This window comes from Pogona vitticeps, chromosome 3 (genome assembly GCF_051106095.1).
Source record: "Pogona vitticeps strain Pit_001003342236 chromosome 3, PviZW2.1, whole genome shotgun sequence".
Lineage (NCBI taxonomy): Eukaryota > Metazoa > Chordata > Lepidosauria > Squamata > Agamidae > Pogona > Pogona vitticeps.
In genome coordinates, this window is record NC_135785.1 from 207,292,545 (window position 1) to 207,314,510 (window position 21,966).

The 21,966-nt window shown below is 38.9% G+C and overlaps 1 protein-coding gene and 1 pseudogene across 3 annotated transcripts in view; one reads left to right on the forward strand and one right to left on the reverse strand.

Moving 5' to 3' along the window:
• Positions 1 to 21,966, reverse strand: part of JAM2 (junctional adhesion molecule 2) — a 28,518-nt gene that overhangs the window by 6,094 nt on the left and 458 nt on the right. For both annotated transcript variants that reach the window (XM_020789621.3, XM_020789620.3), the window contains exons 2-7: positions 7,491 to 7,556; positions 4,872 to 4,985; positions 2,569 to 2,721; positions 1,841 to 2,046; positions 1,316 to 1,418; positions 593 to 700 (exon numbers count right to left, since the gene is read on the reverse strand). In XM_020789621.3, the coding sequence (XP_020645280.2) occupies positions 593 to 700; positions 1,316 to 1,418; positions 1,841 to 2,046; positions 2,569 to 2,721; positions 4,872 to 4,985; positions 7,491 to 7,556 (750 nt within the window). The remainder of the gene's footprint in view (positions 1 to 592; positions 701 to 1,315; positions 1,419 to 1,840; positions 2,047 to 2,568; positions 2,722 to 4,871; positions 4,986 to 7,490; positions 7,557 to 21,966) is intronic.
• On the forward strand, positions 17,573 to 19,065 carry LOC140705369 (CCR4-NOT transcription complex subunit 6 pseudogene; annotated as a pseudogene). Its single transcript, XR_013542886.1, has one exon. The product of XR_013542886.1 is annotated as a CCR4-NOT transcription complex subunit 6 pseudogene (transcript).

Consider the following 21,966-nt stretch of genomic DNA (forward strand, 5'->3'; position numbering starts at 1 on the left):
AAAAATCCATAGTAAGGTAGCATCTTTATCCAAACCAAATAAAATATTAAGAATAATGAGCAACCTTTCTAGAAATTCTTAAGTGGTTAGTAGACTCCAGGAAGGTTTATATCTAATTAGATAAAACAAGTACCACAATTATGTCAACAGACTGTGAGGAGTTACATTTAACAGGACTAAATAATCTAGACTTTATTCATTGGTCCCACAAAAAATAATGGTGCTGCCTTACAGTTAATAATTCAGCCAGGCCACATCTGATTCCTTATTGCCTAGTATTATTTGGGGAATATGTACTTTCATTATGATCCAGCAGAGGAGGCTAGGAGATAAAATTCTACAAGGACTCTAGAGCAAAGCCTCCATCTGACCATGGATTGGACCAAATCATCTTATAAATTGTAACAAATATGGCACTTCAACTTTGAAATGAAATTCAGCTTTTGAAATAGCTAAATCTGCTGATTTACTTTCGCAGGACTATAACAGATTTGAGGTATTATACAAATATAAAGGAGACACTTCTATATTACAGCTAGTATCTGCAGGGCATGTAGAAACACTAATTATGGAAGCATAAAGTTTTACTTACTTGAAAAGTAGCCCTTGTTTTGTGCATAATATACCCCAAGACCACAGGAAGCTATTATCAAAGCCACAATGACCACAGCAGCAGTGATGCCACTTACATTAAGGTCATCTAAAATTCAAAACAAATCAAATATTATGTGGGAATGACCAGTGTTGTTAATTTTGTATTGGAGGTTCTGATAGAGAACTAAGTTAGTGACATATTCACTTCCACTGTATACTTCTTTATCTTATAAAAGCATTTGGCCCCAGCTATCACTTCTTTGAGAGATATCGGAAGATAACTGTCCCACTTCTAGACAAGAATGTGTGGTGGACTCTGATACTAGATGTTTCTAGATGAATGAACATTCTTGATTCATAGATGCACACATGGATAAAGAAATGTGGTTTCTGCATATTAAAATGGAGAAAGCTGATGTCTTGATAGACCTCTTATCCAAGCAGAAGTTAACTTATTTAATATGAACAGTGTTACAGATATTACTTGTTCCATCACTAACATTTGTGGAGATCCAGTGAGTCATTCTGAAGATGCAAAATGTGAACTGAACTTTTGCTTAGAACACTGATTTTTAAAATATTGCATCACTGAGTTACATTCTGGAAGATGAACTAAATAGATTATCTTCCAAAATTCCAGTTTATTTTCCTTCTTGTTTCTCAGCTTTGTCTTATAATGCAGACATTTCCATTTGGAAGCTTATTTGTGTCTGACATTTACCAACTTGCATTCGCTTCACAGGACATTTCTGAGGCTTTCCAATTTTGTTGTCAGCTTCACAGTAATATTCTCCGGTGTCATTCTTTGAAACAGGATTGAACAGCTAGTAAAAAGAAGACATGCTATCTGTTAAAAAGCTTGTGAATGCAGAGTCAAAAGGAGTACATTTCCAAAGCATTGCCTTGCAAGTTTTATTACTATTACTGTGAGTGATTTAGAATGTGTCTCAAGAATATAGTTTGGTTGAGCTGCATGAAATCTCATCTGAAACATGGTGAATACGTTTTTGCCAGGAAAGTCTGAACAAAATTAAGATGTTACTATTCCTAATAAACTCTAAGAACTAGGCTTTGTTTAATAAGGTGGAAATGCCCAAAATATATGACAGATCTATTCACTAAATATGGGCAAGTAAATTTTTGTTTTTGAACATTTTCTCCCAGAGATGGATAAAATACAACTTTAGTCTTTTTATGGATGAAAAAAGAACTAATGTGAACTATTATTGAACAGGTGTTAACTTACCAAAGTTCCAGATGTGGTATTCATAGTATAGTGAACTCTGTCTTTTTTAGCCATCCACGATGTTGGGTTCTCTAGTAGAAGAACGCCATTCCTATACCATCTGTACTTCGAAGCAGGAACACCTTCATTTTCTTTACATCGTAGTTCTACTACTGTCCCACTCATAGCTGAGATGGGTACTTCACAAATTGGAGCAGCTGGTTGAACTAGAAAATGGCATCATCTATGTAAGGGGGATATCTATATGCCTAAGCCTTCTTATATGTTCACATGCTGCCCCAATAAAGTTACTTGGATCACATGGTCTGTGTATCACATTTTGTATATACAGTGCACTCATCCTTGGTATAGTCCCACCAAAGTTTTAATATAAGTGGGCAGTGGGAGTGAAATTAGTTCTTACATGCCATTAAACAATGAAACTGCAGATTTTTTATACTCCTTTGCTGGCTAGAGACAAAATGCTACTCCCACAAGAGTCTTCTGTGTCAATTTTATCTGTCACAGATACAAATGAAATATCAACAGTATAAAGCAATTTAAGACAGAAACATAGTAATATAAAATCAAATGCAATTTCAAATAATTTGTACATTTTTACATAAAGTATTATAACAATATTGTTCAGAAGGTACATTAATTTTAAAAGAATATATAGCTGCTATTACTACATATCTTTTTCAATTAAATTCAGTTTAAATCTCAAATAATTGTGTTTAGACTCCTACCAAACACTATGAGAGAGATTTCAATTTCTCCTGCTTCTTGTCCATGTTCAGAAGGTGCACTTATTTCACAACGATATTTTCCAGAATCCTTTCTTGTCACATTGCGGATCTGGATGCTTGAATGCAGGATTTCTGCTCGACCTTTGAAATTGCCTGTTAGATAAACAAATAAACACAGAGGGAAATTGCTAGAAAAAGAACTCTTTGGAGATAGATTCTAGTTTGGATTCCAAATATATAAATAAAATCAGATAAAAGTGGCACATCTTAACAGCATATAATACTGATCCGCCCTTCCTATTCCAATCACACAAAATTAAACAAAGACAAAATACTTTCTTTTGAATATCCGCCCACTCAGCTAGCTGTCTTCCCCAACCTGGTGCCCTTTAAATGTGTTGGATTACAAATCCTATAATTCCCAAAAGAGAGAGAGAAAAATTTGCTTTTACATTGCTCCATTTCCTATAAAGTACTGTATATTACTAGTGATGTGGAAGAGCTGAATTGAACAGTCACACGTTTCAATAGTGTCAACATCTACAAACACCAGATTTGCAGAACAGACCTAGCTACAGTCATATCTTTTTTTCTCCAATCCAGTTGTACCATACTTGAAGACATGAAGTCTTGTTTCGTTTAATGGACTTAGTTCTAGGTCAACATAGGCTTCTCTTTAGAAAAATAAAGAATGGAGTTGTATTTATCTGGGCTGCAATTAAGGTACAAGAAGAGTGCATTAATGTTCCCATGTTTTGAGGGAAGATAGTGTGGGGTTGATTGGTGGTCTGGATTTCTTTCTTTCTTTCTTTTTTGAAGTATAGCTTTAATATTAACTTTAATCTTTACAGTGAGCTTTTTTGGAGGAATTTCTCAGCTTTTTGAAATACAGAAACGCAGAAACAACAATGCTATTAAAAGGAAGTTTGCCTTTAAGGATAATAAAGAACTACTCCAGAAATAAACACACACCTTGAACTTGCTGTAAAAGATAGACCTACTTTTCCTGACCAGTTTTAGAAGGATTCTCTATCTTTCCATTTTCAAATGTGCTTTTACAAGCTTTAAACTCTTGCATTTTGGAATGCAACTTAAAACATTATTTTTGATATTTTATTTATTTATGTGCCTGAATTTTATTATTCAAATATGACTTAAATTCTACTTATAACATAAGTTTTAACACTTACATCTTCTTACAAGTCGCAAGGAAGCATTTTTCTAGTATTTCTGCCTACAGTTTTCTCACTGTAAGGCTTTTGAATTTTACAACACTGGAGTATTTTGTACATAAGGAACATATAAACAATGTAGATAAATAATGCTTGTAGAATTAGACAAACTGATGTTGCCTAAAATTAATGCAACAATGGAAAGATTTATACTTTGATATTCAGATTAATTTTAATTTGATTGTCATAGATTGTTTAATTTCATTCTGGAACTAACTCTTTACTTAGATAAATGCCAGCTGTGATAAGCACAGACTTCTAATCCGCCCCCCCCCCCCCCGGTCTATGAAATTCTGTAGGACTCCTGGTGGGGCAGGAGGTTCAGACATTAGCTGAGTTAACCTGACAAAACCATACACACTGAAAAGGACTTGCCATTTACATTTCCCTCTGGCAGATTATGCATATTAAAAGGTGCTACTAATAAATCTGTCTCCCATGGGGTGTTGGTGTGCTCCTCAAAGGTTCTTCCTTCAAAATACATTGCAACACCAACCAAAAATTAACTGTTTCTGGCTCAGAAAACCACACTTTTCACATCAAAATTGATAATCTGTTGACTTTAATAAAAGACTAAAGCAGAAATTCTGGGCTTTCAGAAGGTGGCAGGATTGGGAGGTACTATGGCAGTATCAGTCAATAATATCCATGACAAAAAAAGCAGTGAAGAAGGAAAAGCATGTCTCCATTCATTTCTATGGAAGAGATAACATGAAAACCTGGCATTACTTATAACCATTTGGTGGTTATAACCACCATATAAATAGCAGAATCATTAGCAGGTGCAGGCTCAGTCCAGGAGACCCTCTTAAATTACTAAATGTGCTGTTATATCTTTGGATATATTGTTATCCCTGGCATTGCTATCCTAGTATATTATAATTTATCATATTGTGAGCTGCACTCCTGGGAAAAGTTTGGATACTGAGGTAACAATAAATGTATCATTCCATTTACAACACACATACAATGTCTTTTCACTTTGTTCCTGAACAGCTTAAAACAATCCACATGGAAGAAACAGATCATCAACAACATACACACATAAGCAGAGACACAGAACCATCTTACCTACAAATGAGTCTTGAAAGTAAACAAATGAAACATCAGAACCTGTAACTTTTTTCCATTCTATTCTTGCATTACTTTGCTTCTTTGCATTGTGTCTGCAGTTTAAATATGCCCCTGCAAGGGAAAAACAACAACAGCTAATTGCTGCTGCTCTGTTGGCACAGATTTGGATTACACAATTCAACTGACACATTTTCAGAGATGATTTCAGTAGAATGATTCTGAAGGCCAATTCTCACTCTACATGTTCTACTTATATACAGATATCTGAATACAAAATACATTGAGTCCTCTTTACAGAGGACAGGTCTCTACGTTAAGGGCTACAAGAAGACAGCCCTCTTTTACAGGGTGTCCTCTTGTTTGACGGTAAAGAACTATAAAGATGAACATCAAAGACACTGAAATTTTTCATCTATATTTAGCACTTGGATTGCAGACTTGGCAGACACAAAGGTCACCTGGACAGTGAAATGCATTGTAATTTGGTTTAAATTGTATTTTTAAAAAATTTCTAGTTTTGCTATACAGCATTAGCAAATGCAATTTTATTCAAATTATTGTCCTCTTTTGCCCTTTTTGAGGGAAGGAGATTCATCTCTCTTGTTAGTGATGTGAAAGTGGCTATCCTAAACACATGTGATTCTTACCATACCAGAAGCATACAAGCAGTCAGAATTCAGTTGGTGCTCCTTTAAGATACATGGGTCCAGTCCATCTTAATTATTGTTTCCAGTTGCCTTAGCTGATTGGATCTTTCAGACAGCATGGGTAGTACAAATAATTTGCACCACAGATGAGGAATATGTGGTCCTTCATACAATTTCAACTTCACTTCCCTATAGCTCCACCAGCATGGTCAATAACAAGCTATTATGTGAGTTGGAGGTCCAAAACATCTGTTGGATGAAAGATTTCCTCCTCATTTTACACAAAGATGTCCACAGTGGGATAGAAAATGTAAAATGAGAACCAACCTTGAGTTCACAGTATTGCATTAACAACAACAAAAGAAAAAAACATGCAGATACTAATATGGACAAAAATGACCATCAAGGACACAAAATAAATAATAACCATCATCTCACCCCTATGCTCATGTTTACTACCAGATCTTCATGAGGAAAGAAATTCAAAAGGGGCATTGTACAGTGGTGCCTCGACTTATGACCATAATCCGTTCCAGAAGATGGACATAATTCAAAATGGTTGTTTCCATTTCCCATTGAAATGCATTGTAACACGATTAATCCATTCCAGAAGAAATTTCTGAAAGAAATGGATGTACCTCAGCACTTGATTGCCCTATTGCCTAAACTATATTCTAGACAAGAAGCTACCATTAGGACAGAATATGGAAAGGCAGAACGGTTTCCTATAGGCAAAGGTGTCAGAAAAGGGTGCATTTTATCTCTCTATCTGTTCTATCTAAATGTAGAACACATCATACAGAAAGCTGGAATAGATTCAGATGAAGAATACGTTAAAATTAGTGGAAGAAACGTCAATAATTTAAGATATACAGATGAAACCAATGAAATGAAGTACGAAAGCAGGACTGCTTCTTAAGATTACAAAAATCATGACTATTAAAGAATTACACATTCATGTATACAATGAAGAAATTGTTAAATACTTTTTATACCTTGGTTTAATCATCAGTCCAAATGGAAAATTCAGCCAAGAAATCAGAAGACAAACTCAGAAGGGTAGCAATGAAGGAATTAGAAAATATCATGAAGTGTAAGGATGTGTCACTGGAGATCAAGACCAAGGTCATCTATACTCTTGTATTCCTAATCACTATGTATGCATAGGTATGAAAAATGGACAGTGTAGAAGGCTGATAGGAGAAAAACTAATTCATTTCATTTGAATATTGCCATGGAGAAAGCTTTCTGGATACCCTGGACTGCCAGAAAGACGGACAAGTCAAGCCTGAGATATCTATGGAAGTAAAAATGACAAAAGCTCTTACTTTGGACACATAATGAGAAGGTAGGATTCTCTGGAAAAGACAGTAATGCTGGATAAGGTGGAAGGCAGCAGGAAAAAAAGGAAGACCAAAAAAAAAAAGAAAAGATGGATGGACTCCATCAAGGAAGATAGAGGCTTTAGTTTACAAGAACTGAGCAGGGTTGTTGAGGACAGGAAATTTTGGAGATCTCTCATTCATGGGGTCACCATAAGTCACAGACAATTTGACGCACATAACAACAACAAAAATCAGTGTAAAATCCTAGAAAGTAACTAGATAACAAATTACAAGGAGAACTGAGAGAGCTGCACATATTGAGGATGGGACTGAAAAAAACAGATGATCAATTCTGGATGAAGAAGGATAAAGTGGAAGAAACAAGAATGTTATCCCCCAATGCCCATCCCACTCTAATCTATATATAGTTGTGTTTTGCCTGTAGCCAAAGTTGTACAATGAAATGCTAATGTTTTGCCTTTGTGGGTTTAATCATGTGCTTAAGTTTCTGTTATTAAAATCAGTGGGGCACAGAAACTGCACATACCTTTCACTTTTGACATCCTATTATACTTTTGTCCAATAGTTATTTTTAACTTCTCTGCACCATTATGCATATATGAACACTCACACATATACCATACCTTCAAATTCTCTTGCTGTCACACGTTGGTTGTCTGTTTCAACTGTGATTCCATGTACTTTATAATCTGAAAATAAAAATCTATTACATTACAGTAACCTGTTCATTTGTATCAAAACCTTGCTTGCAATCAGTCAAGCTGCTTAGTCTCCCTTGTAGCTGAGACAATTTAAGTAGCCCAACTATATATTGGACAAGTCAGCAGCCCTTTTATGCATCTTTGTTTCAGGCATCTTTGCTACTGAATTTCTCATAATCATAAACACAATTATTTCTCTGTCTGTTAAACCAATGGGGAAAGAACTTGTGGCTCAGAATTATGAACATTATGTTATCTGAGTGAAGAGGCATTTCATCCATCCACGTATGCCATGTACTAATGGCAAAACAGACAGAGCTCGCTGTCTATTAAGATCCACTTCTGCAACAGCATCAAAGCACTTTTTTCCTTCAGTTTGAAACAATTCAGCCACACCTTAACATCTGTAACAATGAAGCAAGCAAACAAACAAGAAAGGGAGCATCACACAACAGATGAGAATAGCTACTACAGCTGGAATTCCTCTTGTTTTCAGTGAAAGTTTCCAGATCAAACAGTATCTTGTCTCAGGAAGATTTGCACATGTTTTATCTGAACAGGAATTGTTCTTATGTGCTGTTAAGTCAGAACCAACTTATAACAATCCTAATAGAGCTTTTAAATGAGATATTTAGGGATTGGTTCTACCAGTTTCATACCCCCAGTGAGTTTCCATTCCTGAGTGAGGATTCGAACCCAGGCTTCTTGAGTCTAGGTTAAATATGGGGGTATTCATACTTGTATACAAATACCACTACACAACTGGAGTTAATGAGAGTCCAGCCCCCTAGTCTGCCACTACCAGCCCCTCCCTTCCAATTGCTTCAGAGCACCCAGTTGGCTAGCCAGTCCTGGCAGAAGGAAGATCAGTCTACCTGCAAGGCTGATGATTGGCTAGCTGACCAGGCGCTCTGGCATGATTGGAAGAGTGGGGCCAGCGGTGACTGCGGACGTGTGGGTGAATAGTCTGGTCCCAGGGGCGAGGCCCTTGTTAACTTCAGCTGTGCGGGGGTATTCATATACAAACACCCTCATCTCTAGTCTTGATCCATCACTCTATCCACTACATCAGTGGTTCTTAACCTTTGTTACTCGGATGTTTTTGAACTACAACTCCCAGAAACCCCAGGCAGCACAGTTGGTGGTGAAGGATTCTGGGAGTTGCAGTCCAAAACTCCTGAGTAACCCAATGTTAAGAACCAGTGCACTACATCACATTGGGTATCTCATGGGGACAGGGGCAGAATGTGAAAAATCCAGGTTGAAATCCCTCATTAGCTTATTAACAGGGCCTGAACAAATAAATATACCTTGGTTTATCCTATTTCACAGGTTGTTGTGAAAGTAACGTTTTTCTCTTTGTTGGCAAGGTAACAATCTTGCATGCAGCCTGGTGCCGGATTTTAGTGAGAGGGAGTCCCCCCCCCAAACTAAGGTGACTGTTTTCTGCCACTAAGCAATTAGCAAAGTCCTTTCCCCCAAGGTTTGAGGCAAGCTCCTACCCCCCCATCTGACTGTTTACGCACTCTCTTGTCTTTGACCACAGACCAGAGCAAACATATAAACTCTCTGCTCCTGACTTCTGACTCTGTGGCCAACATGGTAAATTCAGCCTCCCACATGGCTGAGGCTGCAATTTTTTTCTCTTTTGTCCTGTTTACTCTTCTGATTGTAACTGAACATCAACGGTAAATGTTTTTCTACTTAAGTTACTTGTAGAGTGATTTTTATATGCAAAGGGCTAGTAAATTTTTGTGAACAAAACGGCTGTGTAGGAGAAGATATTTTTAGCTGTTCTCTTTCACATTTCCCCTAAACTGGAGCCTTTTTTTTTGTACTTCATGCTCTGCTTGCTAAAAATGCAATTAATCAAAACTTCTTCTTTGGGAGATTGAAATTTGCATCAATTTATACATCCCTAGGACACAGAGGATCTGGAACTGTGAGGACTCCCATTTGGCACTTGCTCTTTCTGGCTGATCCAAATGTGCCAAGGTGAAACAAATATTGTGGTTAATAGCTCCTTATGGGAAGGGTCTGTCCAGTCCTGCATAAGGCATGATGCAATAAAATATTTATTTCAGATACCTGCCTTTAATCCAAGAGATTTTACCATCTAGAGACATATCTCAAATTTACTATCTGTTGGAAGGCTGTTGAAAAGGTATTGCAACTCCATACACTATTGGATTACATAATATCTGTACCCATTTCTTCTGGGCTTTCACTCCTCTACCCACTGTGGTAGATGACATGTACCACAGATTGGAAATGAGAAGTCTGACTCTTCTAAGTTTTGAAAAGAAGATGAAAGATTATCTAAAATTCTTAAGAACTTTTCATCTCAATGGACTGAAGTTTCATATCCTTCTGCAAATATTATGGTTCTTTTATATTTCCAACTCAAGCTATTCAAATATTGAGATTACATATGAGTATTACTGTAAATTAGTCACCTGGACAGCTCAGTGAGTTAGGTATCTGGCTGCAGAGCCAGAGGTTAAGAGTTTGATTCCCCACTGTTGCCCAGAAGAAAGGAATGGTAAACCATTTCTGAGTACTCTGTACCTAGAAAATCCTGAAAAAGGATGCCATTAGTCAGAATTGAGTTGATGGCATACTATGATTATTCTTAATACCGTCACTCTCTTTAACAGCCAACAAGCATGCAGCCAAAATGAGGACACTGAAGATAGAAAGGGATTTTGAGTAAACATTGTATTTCCTGTTCTTAGAGCATTTAACTACAGCAACTTCCCTCTCTACTGCTGTGATGGAAACCCTATACTCTAGCCAAGAATGGGGTGGGAGTTGTTGGTGGAATCTAAATTTACCTGTCCTTTTTTTGTGAATAAAAATATAGGATGAAAACAACAAGATTAGATGGAAATAATATGCAGGCCTGAGACATCATGCAACTTTTATTCAGGGCTGTCTGCCTTACAAAGGTCAAGGACAACAGCTGGGGATAGATACCATGTGATAAAAAAATGTACTGAAATAGAGGAACCATTGCATGATACTGGGCAAGCGTTAACTTCAATGTCAGTGTTGTACCATACTCCTGGAACAATGAAAACTCCAAAGTGCATCAGTAAGTTGGTATCAAAGCTATAAAATGCTAAACTTTATATGATTAAACTGCCTTATGGCATGGGAGACACTGAGGCTCCTGTTGCCATATGCACCCTATTTGCAAATAGATATCTTAATTTTAATAAAGTGATCTGTGTTGAGACAGCACTCTTCTTGTAGAGTTGATTTTTTATTCACACTTTCCAACATTCTCTGCAGAACATGCTTTTATTCCCTCTGAGCAGCAGTAGAGGAATTTCTCTTTTTAAAAATACAAAAATAAATGCATAGTGTGGGCACTTATAAAGGTACATATGCTTTCTAACTCTGTTGTTTCTCTCTCTGATGTGGAACTGAGACATGGGATTTCAGGCTCATATGGCTAAAACAAAGCTGGGGAAATGCAAGATGAATACCTGGGAAAATTAATGTGCTTTTACAATCAGATATTTCAGAATTGGTGAGAACACTGCTTCCCAGATGCAGGATTAATGTAGCATCTAGTTCTGGCCTGTGAACTGCAGAGGTACCTCTACCACCATGCGGGTTGGGGGGCTGAAAAAGAAATCCCTCCCAACAAGAAACAACTCAGTGAGAACTAAGTATGCTCACTGGCCACTGGAGACTGAATGCCTGCTGGTGGGTGGCAGAGGACAGGGCATTAGAAAACAGAGGCAACAGAACAGAGTGTCAGATGGTATAGCTGAGTAGCTTGAACTCTGCTCTGAAGCACTTCACACTGGGGTGCTTTGTCTGAGGTCCCAGTATTCCCTTACTAAATAATAGCAGAATCAACTGCAATCGTATTTTCCAAAATTATATACACACAATCTATTTCTAGTTTTATTTAACTAGATGTTTCTTTCTAATGAGCATACTTAGTGTTCAACATAAAAAGCAAGTTTCTTATACTCAAAGGACAGAATATCGTTTCTTCCTTCAGTTCACACAACGGTCTATTGCCTGAAAAGTTGGACATTTTCCAAGTTTGCATAGTAAGGAACCCAGTAATATCTCCCTGCCCATACTTGGAAATGGTCCAACGGTTCATTTATTGTGTGAACTGAAGAAAAAGTTTTGTCCAACAGATTTTAAAAGTCCATATTAATGGTTCAAGGTTTCACTATCCATGGGACCTAACGATCCGTGGCTAACTTTTAACTTTGATTGAAGTACAGGTTTAGAGTGACTAACCTGGCTGAGGTAAAACCTAATGCATAACAACATACATAAATTATTTTTTAAACAAAACCTATTTATCTAAGCATTACTACTTTGATACTTGTTGTTGTCGGTTTTCCAGGCTCTTTGGCCATATTCTTAAGGTTTTTCGGACCCCTCCCTCTCCCACAGCTCATCATACTCAGCAAGGCTCCTGAAGTCTCTGAGCATTTTATGGGGCCTAGAAGTGCTGCGACGGGGTAAGGAGGCAAGTCTGTTTTCTCCAAGTCCAAGCCGAGCATGCCTAAATCCAGACTCAGTGCATTATATATACACAAAATACTACATGGAAAATAAACAATAAGGGCAACATGTATTCAGCACCAGACTATTCAGCACCTTATAGTCTCCTGAGTTCACAGGTTGACTGGTTTTAGCATGAGGGTGGTTTACTGTCGAGCATAGAGAAATGTTGTGGTCCCAACCGAAGGGAGGAAATGTTTACAAATCTTTACAAATATGTAGGAAGGACTCCCTATAACCCAAAGACCCTGTCCAAACCAGTTTGCACCGGACAATCCAATGGTAAAGAATAACTATAAAAATTCTGTATTTGATTCTCCCCATATTTTACAACTAGTACACAATTATCTGTTGTACACTTTTTAAATTGTATTTTGTATATTATAGCCACATAATACATTTTATGAACTGGTAGTACACTTTTTAAATTGTATTTTGTATATTTTAGCCACATATGTTTTACAATCTCGTTGCACATTTTTAATTGCATTCTATATATTTTAGCCATAAATATGTTTTATGAGCTGGTCACTCGACCCTAATAAATAAATTCAAATGTATTCAGCACTAGATCTTGGAAAAGTTCTTTTTGGACTACAGTTGACAGAACCCCTTGCCACCAAGCATATTGACCATACTAGTTGGGAAACTGTTTGACCTGTAGTTCAAAAAAAAAAAAAAAAAAAAAAAAAAAAAAAAAAAAAAAAAAAAAGAAAAAAGAAAAAAGAAAAAAGAAAAGAAAAAAGAAAAAAGAAAAGAAAGAAACAAAGAAAGAAAAGAAAAGAAAAGAAAGAAAAGGAAAAGGAAAAAAAGAGAAGTTTTCAGAGCTTTAGTGCTGTACCCAAGATGCATTTGCATGAATTGTTTTCCTGAAGCTTACTGGGGGAAAAATCTCAGCACTCTGTTTTCAAAGTAGTCTTGAGAATTTTGCTGCCAATCCTGTTCCCTTGGTAATGAATAGGGAAATGGCGGTTGGGATGTCTTAAATGACTTAGCCTCTCATAAACAATAGACTCCTGCCACTATTGTAAGAGCTGTACAGTGTTTATTTCCATAGCAATCAAGTTACAGGAAGGTTTGTGAACATATACATCCTGAAAATGCAAATTCCCTATTTTTAATGATTGCTAGTCTAAGGTGTAATTCTATATTTTCTCTCAATAAAAATAAAGCTAAAGTGTCAACCTTAGCAGGGATGGTGACAACCACTTGCAGCTGTTCAGTGTTACAAAATATGGGATTTTTACTCCCTCACTCTATAGTGGCGCATTATCTGTTTATTACAAAGCCCTCAGGGTTTGATTGTGAAATATTTGAGAATGGGATGTTTACAGATCTGGTTATCCTAAAAATTAAAGCATAGGTTTTTCTATAGGCATGAAAATGGTGCTTCTGCAAGCAGCAGAATCTTTGCACTGGTAGAATTTCACCTTTTGATGAACCTTTTGTACTTCATATCTGTATAGGACCTTCAAGTTTCAAACCATTCCACATTAATTGTTTGGGTGTAATCTTTATACAGCCTTGTCTCATACAATGGTGTGATATTTTCTATGCTGCAGATGTGCGTTGTGAGAAGATGAGGTTACGAAGGGAAGTTTGTTCATGTCACCTAACAAGTTAACAGCAAAAGCAAGTGTAAAACATGATACTGAACTGAGGATTTCCTAATTCACAGTTCAGTGTATATCTATTCTCCCAAAGCACATGCTGAATTGTGCAGTTATGATTTCTCTTTCAAAAGCACAATGAAGTTTCCAACTGTTCTTGGCAACTGGAATTAAACCTTGACATTTTACATAAAGTGATGATTATCATACAGGCATGAAGTCATATGTTTATTAAGATATAAACTGACTGGCAAATTTTATAATGCACTAACTTTGGCAAACCTTGATGCATGTCTACTGCCCTTTCAAATCCTTTAAAAACAAACAAACATGAAAAGCGAATCACACATGGCGGATGTAGATTACGCAAAACAATAGTGAGGCAAAGAAAAAAACCCACTGCACCATGTTTTGCTATGTATCAAATTCATTGGTTAACAGTACTCTTTTAAGTGGGATTAACTGCTATTTTTCACTCCACTTCTTTTGAACAAAAAGGAGAGACACTGCTGAAGGTGAATCTCTATGGAAGCCTTCATTACCATTCAGCCATTTGCTTCAGCCCTTACAAAGGCAACAAAGTGGAAAAGCCATTCATGGATATTCCACTCTGACCAAAGACCCCCCCCCCCACACACAAAACAAGCATTTTTATCAGCAGACACTTAGACTTAAGAAAGTAGCAGCAAATAATTGAATTATGTCTGCTATTCAACAAAATCAAACATGTGGAAAACTTTAAGTAATTTCCAGGGACACTGGTTAACAGAGACCCCATGATTCTAAACAAAGCAGAAAAGAGTTGCAATACTGTAACTACTGCCAAATACTGCCAAGGAAGCATTAGAAGTATGCATTCATCCTTTATGCACTCTTTTTGGTATACCACATTTTGAAATGTAGTCCTCACAAATGGAAAACCAAGGTCCAGAGTTAATGAATTGCCCAGAGCAAGACAAGGCATTTAACACTCTCATCACCTGATCACACTGGGAATTACTAGCCTTGCCCTACTTTAAAGATGTGACACATTCTGTAAGTGCCCATTGAACTTGTTCTGTGTTGTCCAGCCACTTTCCATTTATCATGATCATAATAGGATTCTCTCGATATGCAAGACATTCAAGGAGTGGTTTTTGATTGCCACTTTGCCATTATCTAGTGAATTTTCATCGATGAGCAGTGATTTGAATCCATGTTTCCTGAGCCCTAGTCTGAATATATATTCACTATACTAGATTGGCCACACTCAATATGCCAGCAACTATGGAAAACTCAGCAGTGGCCAGAGGATTGGAAAAGTTCTGTCTTCATCCCAATCCCAAAGAAGGACAGTGCCATAGAGTGGTCCAACTACCGTACAAATGCACTCATTTCACACGCTAGCAAGATTATGCTCAAAATCCTACACGGTAGGCTTCAGCAGTATGTGGACTGAGAACTACCAGAAGTACAAGCTGGATTTCGAAGGGGCAGAGGAACTAGAGAATAAATTGCTAACATACGCTGGATTATGGAGAAAGCCAGAGAGTTCCAGAAAAACATGTACTTCTGCTTCATTGACTATGCAAAAGCCTTTGACTGTGTGGACCACAGCAGACTATGGCAAGTCCTTAAAGAAATGGGACTGAGAAATCTATACGTGGGACAGGAAGTAACAGTTAGAACTGGATATGGAACAACTGATTGGTTCAAAATTGGGAAAGGATTATGACAAGGTTGTATATTGTCTTCCTGTTTATGTAATTTATATGCAGAATACATCATGCAAAAGGCAGGACTGGATGAATCCCAGGCCAGAATTAAGATTACCTGAAGAAATATCAACAACCTCCGATATGCAAATGATACCACTCTGATGGCAGAAAGTGAGGAGGAATTAAAGAACCTCTTAATGAGGGTGAAAGAGGAGAGCGCCAAAAATGTTTTGAAGCTCAACATCAAAAAAACTAAGATCATGGCCACTGGTCCCATCACCTTCTGGCAAACAGAAGGGGAATATATGGAGGCAGTGACAGATTTTACTTTCTTGGGGTCCATGATCAATCCAGATGGTGACAGCGAAATTAAAAGACACCTGCTTTTTGGGAGGAAAGTGATGACAAATCTAGACAGCATCTTAAAAAGCAGAGACATCACATTGCCGACAAATGTCCGCATAGTCAAAGCTACGGTTTTTCCAGTAGCGATGTATGGAAGTCACAGCTGGATCATAAAGAAGGCTGACCGCTGAAGAATCAATGCTTTTGAATTGTGGTGCTGGAGAAGACTCTTGAGACTGCAAGGAGAACAAACCTATCCATTTTGAAGGGAATCAACCCTGAGTGCTCACTGGAAGGACAGATGCTGAAGCTGAGGCTCCAATACTTTGGCCATCTCATGAGAAGACTCCCTGGAAAAGACCCTGATGTTAGGAAAGTGTGAAGGCAAGAGGAGAAGGGGATGACAGAGGATGAGATGGTTGGACAGCTATCAACATGAATTTGACCAAACTGTGGGAGGCAGTGGAAGATAGGAGGGCATGGCATGCTCTGGTCCATGGGGTCATAAAGAATCACTATTAGTCACAATCATATATTTAGTAGGGTTGCTGAAAGGTTGTAAATGGGGAGGGAGACTACAAATATCACCACGAGACATTTGGAGGAATGGCTTGTGATGAGAGCTGTGTGGAATGATATTGCATGATCAAACTCAGGAAATGCACTTAAAAGATGCGATTTTCTAATATATGAAAAAGAAACATGTTAAACTCTTCACTAGTGATGGAATTATTTGAAATAATTAAGACATTAAGTAGGAAAAAGCCTGCATCTGTCATAAGTTAACATCCAGTATGCATTCTTATCAGATGTCCAACATATTTTACCACACATTGTTTTCACAGCTGTGCATTTCAGCTTAATCTATCTGTGCTCACCACATTGCTTGGGTGTGGTATTTTATTCTAGTTTATTTATATTTTCCTAACTTCTTATCTCCACTGAAATTAAATATACCTAATAGAAAGCAGAGCTATTAACTAGAGATGTATTTGCATTCGTATACAGATACAAATATCCTCACGCAGCTGGACTTAATGAGGGTCCAGCCCCAGGGGCTGGACCATCCACTCATGCAACCTCACTCATCCTTCCAATCACTCCTGGAGCCCCACTCTCTTCTCACTTGGCTGGCCACTCGGCAGCCGTGCAGGGAGACCCGTCCTCCTTCCTCCTGCCTGGAGTGCCTAGCCAAGTGGGGAGAGAGTGGGGCTCCGGAAGTGACTGGAAGGATAAGCAAGGCCGCCACCTCTGCTGGATGCATGAGTGGACGGTCAGCCTCAGGGGCTGGACCCTTATTAAATCCAGATGCAAGGGGATATTCATATTCGTATACAAATACCCCCCATCTCTAACCTTTCAACATTTTACACTGTTTTCCTGAAAAACATTAACCTTGTTTGTATAGTATGTGTGTTCTTCAGTATGAATTATATGGTTATATAAACAAGTTACTTGATATCAAGGGTAGGCAAGTGCAGCCTTTAGATGCCCTGGGCCTCCACTTCTAATCAGTTCAAGCCAAAAGCAAGTGAGAGATTATGAGAGTTGATGTTCTACAACATGGGAGAACAACAGTCACTCGTCCCTGCTTTACATCTGGCCTAGGTGTGACTAAAGTTGTAACACCTCAGATAGCTAAGACTCACGTGACTGAATGAGCTTCCAGACAAACAAGAAACAAAAATCTCTCCACACATAAAACTAGACGTTGCAGAACAGGGTGCTAGCTTATTTATCTCCCCAGCATGCTAGCTTTCATTCGGAAGGGTTTCAGGCACATAATATATTGAAATATAGGAGAAGGAGGAAAAGGAGGAAAAGGAGGAAAAGGAGGAGGAGGCAAAGGAGATGGTGGTGGAAGCCAGTTTTCCCATCTGGCCTGCGGCAGGAAACCAAGAGCCAAGCAGGTGGTGCAGAGACAGGGATGCTGCAGCTACAATTCTCCTAGCAGCTAGCCATACGTATGTGCCTTCCAATGTGGATTTGACCAGGGGTACTGCAGATCTGATGGTAGAACGTGCAAAATCCACAGCAAGGATAAATTTCCTTATTTTCCTGGCACACTTTTTCTGGAATCCCAGAGGCAAGTACAATCCACCTGATCCATGGAAGATGTACACAATTATGTCCTCAGAGGAAGCAGCAAATGGGGAAAGATGACACTGAACAGAGTTTGAAATAAGCGGGAAAGTTAGAAGCCTCTGCTCATCTTTGTGGTCACTGACCCATCTAATAGCTTTACATCTTAGTGACAACTCCTTATGCCATATTCCTTCAGACATTGCCAAGCTTCACAATATCGTATACTGTATTTGCACTTGTCATCTAATAAAATCCACTGTGTACCAGCAGACCTCATAAACATGGTGTCACTCAGGAAACCTATTTAAATAGCAACCTGTTACAAGTTGTATCATTTTAGTTGGAAACATTGTTTAACTTTCAGACACTGGGTTTGAAAGGAACCCCACTCACACAAGGTACTGTATTCTGAATCTCTATTGAGGAAACAGATGGAATAAGAAGGTGAATGAATTACAGTATTAACCTGGCAGGTACTGCAAAAAGAATTTCAACGAAACAGCCACCTCCAAGATCTTAGATTGTGTTGCAAAAACCAAATCTAACAAGACCAGCAGCTCTGTTTTCTGTCATGTGTTACATGATAAATATGCTGCTTGGCAGCTATATGGCTATTGTCCATCATGGGCATTCAACTGGGAATACTGGAAAAAAACTATTATGCAGGAAATTCTAAACTGTAATGATGACATTATAAGTCTTGTACTCTCCAGGGGCTGTGGAAGTACTCATGCCATGCAAGAAATAATGCCTACAGAGATTTCTTAATGTATGACAATTCACATCTAAAATGTATGCTATTTGTGTTACTGCACGACGATTTCTGCCTGTACATTGAATTAAGTTACACTGCTCTTCAGTAATTTATCCACGGCTGAGCTAGCTACAATACCTAGAATCCCTTGCCACTGGTCATGTTCACCCTTCTGGGAGGTGAACTCCAGACAGCTTGAGAGAGAAGGTTTTCTTCTATTTGTGAAAGAGCAGGCATGCTGGCTGGAGATTCCTGGAATTATAGTCCGAAAAGTAACTTTTCCAGGCTTTGAAAGAAGACCTGTGGGTTAATGAACCTCTGACAACAGATAAAAGAGGAAGAGGTCTGCCAACACCAGTTTTAAATCCAGAGGAGATTGCTAGGAGAGACACAGTCCAGTTGCTCCTGCCTCCAGCATAAGAAAAAAAGAAGAAGTACACCATCCACTCAGGGGCGTGAAAAATAAAGAGTGAAAGAGAGGAGGTAAAAGCTCAAAGTGAAAAAAGCAAACAAGCACTTGGATCTGTTTGAATGGATGGGTAAAAAAAAAAAAGATTTAGAAGTGGGACAGTTTTCAAAGAGGCAGCCATGATAATCTGTAAAACTGGAACAGCTTCAGAAAATGTTATTTCAATTGATTCAGCCATCTGGAGACATTGTGATAAGTTGCATAAATCTAGCTTTCCCAAGCCCTAGCACCCAAATCTAAGTTTCCTATATGATTTCTCCAAAGAATAATTCTCTGGATGGCTTGCTTGTAATTACACAACTGACATATTCTGCTTTCCAGGTTGTTTCTCACATCACATCAAGGGTGATATTCAACCTTTTCACCTTCACACTTGAACTCTCAGAATCTTTTACTGCTGACCATGTTGGCTGGGGTTTCTGGAAGTCGAACACAAAACATTTGGAAGGTAAAAGTTTAAGAACCACTGTCTTACACCAATTAAGCCTTTTCCTAAATCTGCAATTCCTCTTCCACCAAAGAAACTGTTCTGAATTCTGGTCTTATTTTATTTTTTGCTTCCTAACTCTCTGGCATATGTCTATCAAATGCTTCACTTGCTATGAACTTTTCTGAGATAAAATTATGCCAATCCATTCTTGCTATGGGAAAAACCATATGTTTCCAGAGCGAGTTGGATGTGATAATTCTCACTTGTGGTCTCACATTTATCTGAGAGTAGATCTAATTAAATGCAGGGATTTATTTCCAAGTAAAGAGTGTCCTATACATGGGACTAAGTGGTACCATAATATTCAACTGGACCTATTGCTGGGAAAGTGATCATAGGATTAGTCAATACAGTTTGGGTTTGGAGAGATTAAGATTCAAATCCCCACTCAGAAATAATCTCAGTGTCTGGCCCTGGGCTGGTTATCCTATCCCATCATTGTCATCTTAGAACTGCACAGCTGAAAGGGGACCCCATGGATCTGCACCATCCAATCAAAAACCAAGTTATAGCAATCCTAACAAGGACTTTCCAAACATGTGACATATTTGAGGAATGCTTCTACCAGTGCTAACCCCTCTCCCTAAGAGACGTGGGCCAAATAGGGTTGCCTAAGGTACAGTCTTGTTTCCTGACCTGAAACAACATGTAAGGATCGCACCAAACAATATACCGCACCTCATAGCAAACATAAGCAACCATAATTAAATAATAATTGCATGCCTCAAGTAAATTCTGATTTATTATGGCAACCCTTTTCCAGGGTTTTCTAGGTAATCAATACTCAAAAGTGATTTATCATTCCCTTCTTCTGGGGGCCTCAGTGGACTATGAAGCTTGCCCAAGGCCACATAGGCTGGCTCCTCTCACAGGAGGCACAGTGGAGAATCGAACTCCAATGGCTCACTCCACAGCCAGATACCCCAAACCACTGAACTATCCAGCCAGTTTAAGAAACCCTGTTTAGCTCAATTCAGCCAATTTGTCACTCTATCCACAACACCATCGTAGGTATCTGTCTCACTGGGAGCTACCTCCATATAAACTGAGGGAGGAAAAGAGTCAGTTATGCTCATCAAAGTCAGGATATAAACAAAGCTAATAATTTAAGAAACCAAATAGCGAGCTTACGTATTAAGAAGTCTTACAAATATATATGTTTTCTGTATGGGAGTCCCTGCATCTTTTCTAGAAAAGAGAATTTTGGCAGGTGTAGTTTGCCATGGAAGCAACGAACTCAAGAGAATTTCCTTCTGTGCAACTATTATACTCTTGTCCTGTTTTCAACCTAGCCATCCTTGTTTTCTAACAGTTGATACCAAAATAAATAAATAATGCTTTTTTTCCTTCAAAAAGGGATCCGTTCATCAAAACAAATTTCTGGGCTAGGCAATACTTTTATTGGATCACCAAAAAGTTACCCCCAAAAGGCAAACACAAAAGCTTAGTTTCTTTGTAACATTTAATGAGCTAATAACAATATTGGCTAGTGCAGAAATTTGCTTCTATATTATAGGTAACGCCTATTAGAATAGGGAACTCCTCGGGTGCTAATTGTGTGCAACTGCCAAAGAAGATACTTTTCTCACTGCCCCTAATTTGCAAATGAGCTTCTTTTGATTTGTGATTATGCCCGAAAACCAAACCAATTTGTCTTCTTGATTTCTCAGGCACCCGTGATAGCTTCCACGTCCGTCTCCTGACAGCTTTTAACGACGGGTTGTCTCTAATGTACAGTTTGGCTCTCAGAATTATAGTCCGTTAAATGCAGGGATGTTGACACTCGAGGAAACCAGCGGACAATCGCGAACGTCCCAGGCCGCTTTTCGTTCCGCAACCTTGCGAAGTCAAACGTTTGCTGGCGCCGTGTAGGCAAAACAGTGTAAATATCTTTAATTTTCTTTTAACCATCTTTGAAGTCGAAGCCAACTTATTTTAAAATGCCTTGCTCTGAGTTCCAGGAGTCCACCCTCCCAGCCCGCTAACATAGGTTACTTAGAAAGGCCCTCACTGGTCTCAACTTAGTGGGGTTGGGGAGATGGAAGAGGTCAGGTTTCCAGTGAACGTTTTGGAAGGGACCGGCGTTGACCCTCGCCTCGCCCCTCAGCCCAAGCGCGGGCACCCCTTCCCCACGCGGCCAAGCAGCCGCAGCCCCAGGCCTCGCCACCCTCAACCCCGCCCCGCCCCGCCCGGCGGGCGCAGCGCGTGCCCCTCCGCGGCTCTCTCAGCCCCTCACCGAATCAAAGCGTGCGGGTCCGCGGGCCGCCAGCCTGCGGAGGAAGCCCTCTGTCCCCAGCTCCGCGACCGTCCTGCCCCCAAGGGGGGGAGGGAGGAATTGACCGTCAGCCTGGAAGGGAGCCAAGCAAAGCCAAGGAGAGGGAGAGGGAAGAGAGGGGACTGAGGCGCTTT